The sequence below is a fragment of the Plectropomus leopardus genome, chromosome 3, assembly GCF_026936395.1.
Source record: "Plectropomus leopardus strain MGB_pleo_1.0 chromosome 3, ASM2693639v1, whole genome shotgun sequence".
NCBI classification, from domain to species: Eukaryota; Metazoa; Chordata; class Actinopteri; order Perciformes; family Serranidae; genus Plectropomus; species Plectropomus leopardus.
In genome coordinates this window covers 26,768,189-26,778,783 of record NC_142178.1, presented here as the reverse complement: position 1 = coordinate 26,778,783, position 10,595 = coordinate 26,768,189, and the positions used below count along the sequence as shown (strand labels likewise).

Below are 10,595 nucleotides of genomic sequence, written 5' to 3'. Positions count from 1 at the left end.
AAAATGTTTAGGTGTTTTGTAAGTATAGTAGCGGACCCTGGAAGTATCCCTCACATCCACATTTCACTCTTTTTGCCCCATTTCTTCAATGACATTACTGATCTAGAATGTTCTTTGTCTAGCTGACCTAGTACTATTGTTTATCAAACTGAAATGATGATTAAAGACACCGTAGAACGGTCTCATTTGACTGCACTCAGCGACCTGCCTTTGCCTGAAAATTTAGCCTGTATTTCATTGGTATTTCATCTGGGACAGCTCTGTGTCTGTGCTCCCCAGCCTCTTCCCCTCACTTCACTGCCACAGATTCTTACTCTTCCTCACCAGGCAGCTGCCAATGTTCATTTACTTGGCCACGTTCCTCCATGTTCAGAAATTATGGATTCTGCTGTGGTCAAGCTCTATAGGCCTACTTACATTTGGCAACATTTATACTCATGGGTAGCACCTGTCAGCCAGTTTAACATAATGTGTGATTGGTGATCTGAGATGTGGGGACACTCCCCCTTCATTAGTCAAGTTCAAGTTTCACTTGACAGGCAATTTACTAATTTGGCAGATGTTTCAAGTGATCCATATTTACTGTGATGTTTTCATGATATATATGCCCGACAGATTTTGATGGAATGGACTGTTGTGCATGTGATGACTTACACAATGAAATTATGTCTACATGTTTTAGAGGGAACAGCTATTTGACTGAGAAGCAACACAATCAGTTGTGATCAACAAGATATAGTCAATAGGTAATCGTGCAAACTTTTGACGATTCTACTTTCTCATATGCTAAGGCATTTGCAATTGGTTAAAAGAAATGAGAAATTCAAATCTGTGGTGAACAAGTGGGGGGTTGCATATGTTGTTTTCAGAATATTAATCCCAAAGTGTAGAAAAGAGCCAAAGCAATAGAGAAAAACTTTATGCAAACACTTCTACAGTCTTGTCAATTCAGATTTTTACCTTATTGTCTAGAAATCCAGTCTGTATCACCCTGAAACACCTGGGAGGCACAAACTGTTTTCATTTATATGTTTCTATTTGATTTGTGAGTAAGCAGAAGGTTAAAACAAGTTCATTTTATTGTGTTCATATACAGACATCCTTAACATAAGCAAAACATTATCATATGACGTTTACTGTGTCTGAGGTCATGATGAGTAACACACATTTTATGATGTCCATTTAAGACAAATAGCTGGGCCTAACATGAGCTGAGTTTATGCTCTACAAAATGTTCCTCTGCATAACATTTTTACGATCATCTAGAAAGAAACAGCAAAGAGATGTTTGCTGTGGCATCATCTGGTTTCATCTTGCACGTGTCCTGAGTGTTTCAGGGATACTCTAGCCTAAAAACAGCAATGCTAGATGCAGAGCTGCCATGAATTATGTCAGCAATGGCAGACATGTACGGTTGCCCCCTTCTGGCGATGGGTATTTGGTTTCACTCATGCTAATAAACTACCGGTCCACCAGCAAAGGTCAGCACCTTGTTAGGGCCTGCTGCGACAACTAACAACCCTATTGTTTAATGAATGCTTCTTTCCATGAATAATGGGACTATGTGGTTTAAAGCAAAGATAATGTTTTCAATTTCATAGCTTTAGGGCCATTATTTTGGGTTGAAAATCCCAAAAGGTCAAATGAAAAAATTGTGTCCCACTCTTTATACATGCACCGATCAGCAATAACATTAAAATCACGGATAGGTGAAGCAAATAACATTGATCATTTTCTGACAATGCAATATTCTGCTGGGAAACCTTTGGTGCTGGAAGCCATGTGGATGCCACCTGACACGGTCCAGCCACCGAAACCCTGATGCAAACCAAGCCCCCCCTCCCTCCCACAGTAACAGCACTCCTTGATGGCAGTTGCCTCCCCCCCAAGCGAGACAATTCACCATCCAACACGGCAAAAACTGCTAAGGTATGAACAAAGGAACGTGACAAAGAGCCCAATGTTTCAACCTGGCCTCAAAATTCCCCAGATCTCAATCTGATTTAGAATCTTTGGGATGCAGAGGTATCCCTGATCCACAGTGGGGGCTCCTTGAATTGGATTTGGCTCTGACCTGTAAAGGCATGAGCACAAGACCTCGGGGGGTGTCCTTGGTGTCCGGTACCAGGTCTTTCCTGGCAGATCCTTTTAATCGTGTGGGCTGTTAGGAGGGTCACTAGCTAGCACATCCCACAGATACTCGATCAGATTGGGATCTGGGTAATTCGACAAGTTGCTGCATTGCCATCAATAGATAGATAGATAGAAAAAATGTTTAAAATAATCAAATGTCTCAGTATATAACTCTCCCAAATAATCTATTTGAAAGCTCCTTTGTGTTGGATTTAAAAATTAAACCTGGGGGGGCACAAGAATGAATGAGTTAAACCATCAGAATAATTCCTACAGGTATTACTCAGACAGCAGATTAACTTTTCCCCTTTGATATGTAATCTGCCACTTGTTCAGATTTGAAGTTTTTTTGTTATCAGTAGCTACCCTCTAGTGGTATTATCATGTCACAGCACATATTGACCACCACTACACCACTGTGTGTGTTTACTGTGGGCCCGGTGTAGAGCTCTTTCCTCAGATATGCATCAGTTATAGCTGTCCCAGTCCAACTGCAATACTAAAAGGTAACTGTAGCTGAGAGGAGAATATTTTTAGGCACAACGCATGCATTAGAGAGAGCAAATATTGTATAATTTATGGCCAACAGTCTGCAGTAGCTGTTAATGCATTTCCACTTTATGGGACCTTATATAGTCAACTAACGAAGTCAAAGAGCTAATGTATGCAGAAAGTGTCACGCGATGAAGTCTGCAATGTGCATTTAAACGTGTTTCATAATGATGTCCCTTGTGCTGAAATAACCTTTTTATAACATTTTTGTCCTTTAGGAGTGATTTCTCCTCCGTAAATCTAAGTTTTCTAATTATGTTTGATAAATAATTGTTTATGACATATATATATATATATATATATATATATATATATATATATATATATATATATATACACACACACACACACATACACACACACACACACACACACACACACATATAAATATATAAAACAAATTTTAGATTTTCTCTTCCAAACAAGTCGTGATTACTGGAGACTCGATGTTTTTGTTTTTTTGCCCCTCCTGTCCGAAAGCGAAGCAGCCTTCCGGGACGCAGCTGCAGCCGTATCAGCCTGTGTCAGGGCTTTCCACTTGTGCTGCATTTTGATGTCGTCCAGGCGGGTAAAAGCAGCTGCTTGCACCGACCACGACCTCGTTTACTATCATTAATGGTCAAGAAGCAACATGAAATCTACTCAGCAGTGGCTCCTGGTCGGTTTGGCGCTTCTGTGTGTTTACGGAGGAGTTGAATCTAAGAGGAATTTCAAATGTCCTTCAGGATGCACCTGCACCAAGGAGACCATCATATGCGTCGGTGCTTCACAGATCCCACGAACTATACCGAGTGAGGCCAACTCACTGTGAGTAACATCGTATTTCATGTTTCATGTTTTCAGTTAAGCATATGATACTCAATGTTGCGTTCAGGGAGGCGATTTGCTTTCTCCTCGGTGCTTCGCTGCAGAGTTGGCTCTCGGTGTTGTCGGGAGCAGATTGTAAAAATGCCCCAACCCGTGCAAGACTTTGATTTCTGTGTGTTTTCTTTCAACAGAAGCATAGTAAATGGGTCTATTTCTGAAATCACGGAAGGGATGTTTTCACTTATGCCCTCTCTTCAGCTGCTGTAAGTGCATTTTTTTCACAGATTCATTGGTGATCAGAAATTAGCATTTAAGAGAAACAAACAAAAAAGTACATGAATTATCACTATAATGTAAAGGTTTTTGTTTTGGTTTTTTTTGTCTATTGTGGTAATTTTGAGTTAGAAAAGAAGCAAAAGTGACAGAGAGGGAGTTTTAATTTCAGTTTACTCAAATTGTTTGTGTTTGTTTTTCTTTCACAGACTTCTAAATGCAAATTCTTTGACAACAATTAAAGACGATGCTTTTTCTGGCCTTCCACATCTAGAATATTTGTGAGTATGAGATGACAAACTAACTATTTGGTTTGTGTTTTGTGATGTTCTTTATTAATAAAACGTATTAAAAATGAGATGCGTGTATCAGTTAACTTAAATACTACATAATAATTAACGATGATGCTGAAGGATTGTATCAGACCATGCTTTAAATAAATCTGCTGATCATTTCTTCTTCTCTCCAGCCCCACCCCTCAATACATCCACCTCCTGTCCTGTGTATCAACATTTATTCACACAACAACCTATCTGACATGATAGAATATGGTATGATATTATGCAACATTTAAGTCTTTATTTTGTGTGTCATTGAGCAGATTCATCGAAGGGAACAAGATTGAAACGCTCACCAAAAATGCCTTTCGTGGTCTGCGAGATTTGACTCATCTGTAAGTCTGTTGCCTTTCTCTCCATCCATGCAGCATCTGCATCACCAATATTTACAGTTACAGAGAAATGTTGATTTTAAAACTTAAAAAAGACTTAGGAAGGACAATAATGTGTTGTAATTTTTCTGTTTTCCCTGTGTCTCTGGTTCAGTTCGCTCGCCAATAACAAGATGAGGTTTCTGCCAAGAGATCTCTTTTTCGACTTGGATTCATTGCTGGAACTGTGAGTAAGCAGTTGTGGTGTCAGCAGTGTGTGTGTGTGTGTGTGTGTGTGTCTCTGTGTGTGTGTGTGTGTCTGCGTTCCTAAGTGAGGCTGACTCAGGCTTTGTTTTGTGTTTGGCTGCATTAAACCCCACAAGAATGATATGGAGAGCACAAGTTTGTGTTTTTTTCTTCCTCTGTAGTGCACTATGCTTTTAAGCTAGAATTGTCAGTTTTTTTAAATAATTTAAAATTAATTTTATTAACAAATTGCCCTTACAATAATGCAAAAGTACTTGTTTGTGAATGATCGTATAAGAACAACCTTTTTGAAACATAAACTATTGTCAATATTATTCTTATACAGTATGTATCAAACAATCAACCAGTGTCTGCAGTACTCGATCATTATGACACCTACTTTTTAATTCTCGTTCAAAGTTCAGCTTTTAGCAATATGCAAGGTTTTATGTTGCAACATGCAGCATTATTATTTGCACTATCGTAAAAGTTTTTCACATACAATACTTTCAATGATTCATGCTTACTGCACTGTCTTTGTGGCATCTAAACCAACTCAATATTTTCCTCTAATGAATATATAAATAAGTCACATGTGTCACTGTGTTCAGTTCATGTTTCCAAGCTGGTTTTATCATGTCTTATGTCAGGGATCTGCGAGGCAACTCATTCCAGTGCATTTGTGAGAACAAGTGGCTGATGGTGTGGCTGAAAAACACAAATGCCACAGTATCAGATGTCTTCTGCGCAGGCCCCGCTGATATGAAGGGCAAGCGGCTCAATGACCTTCCTATTCCACCGGGCGAATGTATCTCCACAGGTAAAATAACAAGTACACTATTGGAGGCCATTGTGCACAGGCACAGCTAAAGATGTCATGTTAAAAAAGACAGAAAGAAAGAAATCAATGAAACTGCTCAATAATTCAAAAGGACACTACCGTGCTCTCAAAAACAAACAAGCAGACTGCACTCATGTATGCTCTGAAAGCACATGCACACATGCATGTACATGCACACACACACACACACACACACACACACACACACACACACACACACACACACACACACTGTGCCTAAGTGCAGGTTTGATCTTGGCTTTGAGGTTATTGCTAATGTTAGTATGCCAACATGCTCATAATGACGATGGTAACAAGCTGATATTTAGCAGACCATGTTCACCATCCTAGTTTAGCATGTTAACATGCAAACATAGTTGCGCTGTAATTAAGGCAAGAACACAATTCTCAAAAGGCCACGGCCCTAAAACTGTATGTGCAATTGACTTGAAATTTGGCACACATATCTAACTCAATGTGCACCACAAAAAAAATCTGCTTGGGCCATTGAGGTCCAACATGGAGGATTTTTTTTTTTGACAAAAAAAACCCATCAACACCAAATTTGGTATATAGCATTGCAGGACTGAGATACACTCTCCTCCTATAAATTTGCAAGATTATTAAAAAAAATGTGGCTGTGGGACGAGGAAGCACCCTGATATGTTAATTATCGTGCAGCCATCTACCAGCAGTTGCCTGGCTGTTTACTCCAGGAGAGCATTTCTTCGCACTGGTCAGCAGAGATTCTTCCAATAACATGGAGAGCTCTGTCCCTGCTTGCCTCTGTGACTCTGGCTGTCTGTCTGTGTGTCTTAGTGTGTGTGCGCATCTGTCTGTGTGTGTCTTCATCTCCGTCCTCTCTAATTAGACTTGAGTTGACAAGCATTGTGAAAGCACTGGATGCATATTTTATTATCTATCATGATAAAATAATTCATATCATATCTAATATAGCCATTATATTGTTCATAATAGAGTATTTTTAGTGTGTTTTCCTGTCAGATTTGCTTGTGGCTCACGTAACAAATAGACCAGACCTGCTGCGGAGCTTGGGGCCAAGGCACGTCTTATGTGAAAGGTTTGACTGTGCTGCTCAACATGGCCACTGAAAGCAAGCAGCTGGCGCCCCATGGAAACTGGCTCTCTTTGTGGCCATTCTGCATCCAGTGTGAACCCGACATTAGCAAGAAAAAGGGCATGACTCAGGTTGTCTGTTAGCAATCCTTATTAAACTAAGTGAAGACATCCTGCACTAAAGTCATAGACACACGCAACAAGTTTTATTAACATCTGATGAATATGAAGCTAAAGGCCAGACTTTGGGAGTGTAATCATTGAAATGCTGCATGAAATGTAATGATGAATATGATAGCCATGACTCTACACAGTGTCATCCAGAATCTTATCACAGCGTGAAAAATGTGATGGAGGCAGTGAGGTTTTAAATGTCGACTCTCTCCCTTTGTCAGCAGACTGGTAGTTTCTGTTTTTGCCTACTTCTCACAGACTTTGTGCGTCATCAGTCGATTCCCATTCAATCCATGTCAGCGGACATCTTCTCCTTTAAAGAAGACATCTACGTGGCAATGGCTGCCCCCAACTCCAACAGTTGTGTGGTCATGGAGTGGGATCACATTGAAATGAATTTCAGAAAATTTGACAATATAACAGGTATGGCAACACCCACACAAAGTCTTTTTCTAACGATTAGTCTGGTGATATTCTTTAGTTTTTTTTAAAGTCAGAAAATCTCATGAAAGGACCAAAATCAATGGTGAACTGATCACTGATCTTAAAAATAAGTTTATAACAAATAAGACATAAGACAAGATATGATATTCATTACATGAGTTAAACACACATGTTGCTATTGATGTTGCTTCATTACAATAAACATGAGCACTGTGGGATTTTTTTTTTTTTGAGTTGATCCCACAACATCCTGGTGCTGTAAATACACTGGAGATCATCAAATGTGTATCAATGCATGGCTGGAAATAGTCCCAAACAAATTCATTATTTACTCCTGTTAAAGAAACTTTTGTAGAAACCACAGGGCTCATCTGTTTCTAGAAATAATTCAGCCTTTTTCAGAAATTAACATATATGTTCATGACCTGTTTTTAAACAATTACATCTTTAGCAGAAACCAATGGGCCTCAGGACTGAGAGCCAGCGACAGGCTGATTTAAATAGTATTGAGTGTCTATATCATTGTTGGCTTTGGTCAGATATTATGAATATGGCACCCTTTTAAGAACCCTGACACACCAAGCCAACAGTTGGCCATCAGACAATGTCGGGTGAGTGTCTGTAACCTTAGCTTTTTTGATATGTCCAAAACTGTTGGCACTAGTTGGCCCTGGTTGGCATTTTTTTTAGCCAGTTTTGCATGTTAAATCAGCATCTCAGCTTGCGAAGCCCGTTGGTGAATGAAATTATTCTGTTTGGTAGTTCAGCTTAGTGCACAAGAGGATAAACAGAAGGTAGGAAAGCAAACAAAAGTCGAAAGGGTGTTTGACTGAAACAAGCTTCTTTGTTACTTGAGGTTTCTTTTTGGCCATAGAGTTCTTCAGCAGAAATGATTCGTAATTGTGTTATTATTTGCTTACACACTGAAAATATCCTTTGTTCTCTCAGCATAGGGTTGTGTTAATGGGCTAACTGACTAACCAATGTCTTGAATCCATCCTGTTGGTCTTCCAGTTTTCCTTTTCACTTGATATATACAGCTGATATGAGCATACATGTCAGTTGGCTGTTGGCTGTAGTCTTTTCAGTGTGTTCAGGTACAACTTTTTGGGATGAAACACAGGCGGCATGGGGCAGGGCAATAATCAGCCTTTGTTACTACTAGCTCTTTGATGTCGGTTTGGTGTGTCTGACCCTTTAAGGTTTCTCTATAATGACATGATTATATTAGTGTCAGCCATCTGTTGTTTGTTGTTTCACCACTAACTTTTTTATCTTAACAGGGAAGTCTGTTGTTGGATGCAAGTCAGTTCTGATCGACAACCATGTATTGATAATTGTTACCCAGCTCTTTGGCGGCTCCCACATTTACAAGTTTGACGATCGGCAAAACAAGTTCACAAAGTTTCAAACTATTGAGGTCTTCAACATCTCCAAGCCAAATGACATTGAGGTCTTCCAAATGGACGGTGAGTGGTACTTTGTGATTGTGGACAGCTCCAAGGCGGGTTTGTCTACTCTGTACAAGTGGACCGACCAACCAGACCGTAATGAAACAGGTTTCTACTCCTACCAGTTTCTCCACGAGTGGTTTCGTGATACAGATGCTGAATATGTGGAGTTGGACGGAAAGTCTTACCTCATCCTGACCAGCCGGTCTCAGTCACCTGTCATCTACCTATGGAACAAGAGCACCCTGAAGTTCATATTTCACAGTGAAATCCCAAATGTAGATGACGTGGTGGTAGTCAAATCTTTCCGGATTGAGGATGAGTTATATCTGGCCATGACTTGCTACATTGGTGACTCAAAAGTCCTCAAATGGACCAATAAGCAGTTTACTGAGGTGCAGGCTCTGCCTTCTCGGGGAGCGATGATCCTCCAGCCTTTCACCTTCACAGACAGGCACTACCTTGCTCTTGGCAGCGATTATTCTTTCACACAAATCTACCTCTGGGATGCCGAGACCAAAACCTTCCACAAGTTCAAGGACATTTATGTGCAGTCGCCCCGGTCCTTTACAGTGATGACCACTGACCGAAAGAATTTCATCTTCTCCTCAAGCTTCAAAGGCAAATCGATGGTTTTTGAGAATATTATTGTAGATTTGAGCTTATAATGTCATGCAAAATAATGACTAATCATAGCTGATGGTCTCTCAGATCAATATTTGTGTGTGTGCTACAAAGGAGTTTCAAATGATGCATATCCTCTTCATGCAACTAGATATATCTTTCTTGGTTTGAGACAAAAATTTTAAGCAAGTTTCTGCAACTCATATGTATTTATAACAATGACTGGTCCCACATAGTTAACTTTAAACTGAAGGCTGACAGAAACATAATCAAATGGCAACTTTTGAAATGAAAACAGCATGAAGATGATTTTACTGCATAGATTAAATTTTAAGAGGTGTTGGCTTTTATTTTAATTCTGTCAAAAAATGGCTGAGCCAAGGGTTGTCTATTACAGCTATACCTACTATTGAATATAGTTTGGCCATCTATTTGCACCTATGGACGCTAGAATCAAAATGAAAACTGAGCATTTGTAGTATCAATGTTTTGGTATCAATCTGCCAACCCTTACAAAATGTCCAAAGTTATCCTAAAATGCTCTTAACTTTGTGGGTAAAATGATTTGTTTGAGACAGCTGGAGCTTATGTCCTCTGAGCAGCCAGTAGAAAAGATGAAGCCATCTCATCCCAGTAACTGTTGTGACTTAATATTATTTAAATGTGCATGAAACAGAGGTTTTCCACAAGATGTTTCCCCCCAAAATACAGCTGAATGTATTAGCTAAATATAACAAGCTTAAGCCTAATTACACGGCATTTATAACAAGCTACTGTTATAACAGAGTGCCTGATTAGTGTCAGAACTAAATATAATTTCATCCTGATTACTATGCAAATGTATAATACTGAGTGTTGCTCTGAATTACAATCACGAGGTTAATTGTGTGCTGCTATGTGACTTGAATGGTTTCAAGACACAAATCTGTGCTCTTTTCTTTAGGCTACTGATCTTTTGTTATTTTTTTATGTATTGTACATAATTCATTACAGTCAGTTTGGCTTGATATATAAACATTTTTTCACATACTTAACAATGGCATGATGTGTAAATTAGGCCATGGTCTTTATAGACTATCAAACACCTCAAAGTCACAAAATGCTAACAATCAAGCATAAACGATATGTTTCTGTTAGTATTTTCAATATATCTATCCTGATGTGCATCCTAAGAACAAGTTTGTGTTAATGCATTAAAGAATATTTAACCACACACTGTATTCACCTGTGTTTCACTTTTGCTTTTCTGATGCATAGGCTTGAAATGTACTCACAAAGCAAAGTGCCTCTGGCAGCATGCTTGAAATTGATAGTGTTGTCAGCA

General features: G+C 39.3%; 1 protein-coding gene across 1 annotated transcript; it reads left to right on the top strand.

Annotated features, from left to right (window-relative positions):
* The first annotated feature begins 3,070 nt into the window (after positions 1-3,070).
* Positions 3,071-10,484, top strand: LOC121941813 (leucine-rich repeat LGI family member 2-like). The gene is made up of 8 exons (XM_042484693.2): positions 3,071-3,492; positions 3,684-3,755; positions 3,975-4,046; positions 4,367-4,438; positions 4,590-4,661; positions 5,311-5,480; positions 7,011-7,175; positions 8,480-10,484. The coding sequence occupies exons 1-8, from the start codon at positions 3,317-3,319 to the stop codon at positions 9,313-9,315; spliced, it is 1,635 nt and encodes a 544-aa protein (XP_042340627.1). The 5' UTR covers positions 3,071-3,316; the 3' UTR covers positions 9,316-10,484.
* The last annotated feature ends 111 nt before the right edge of the window (positions 10,485-10,595 follow it).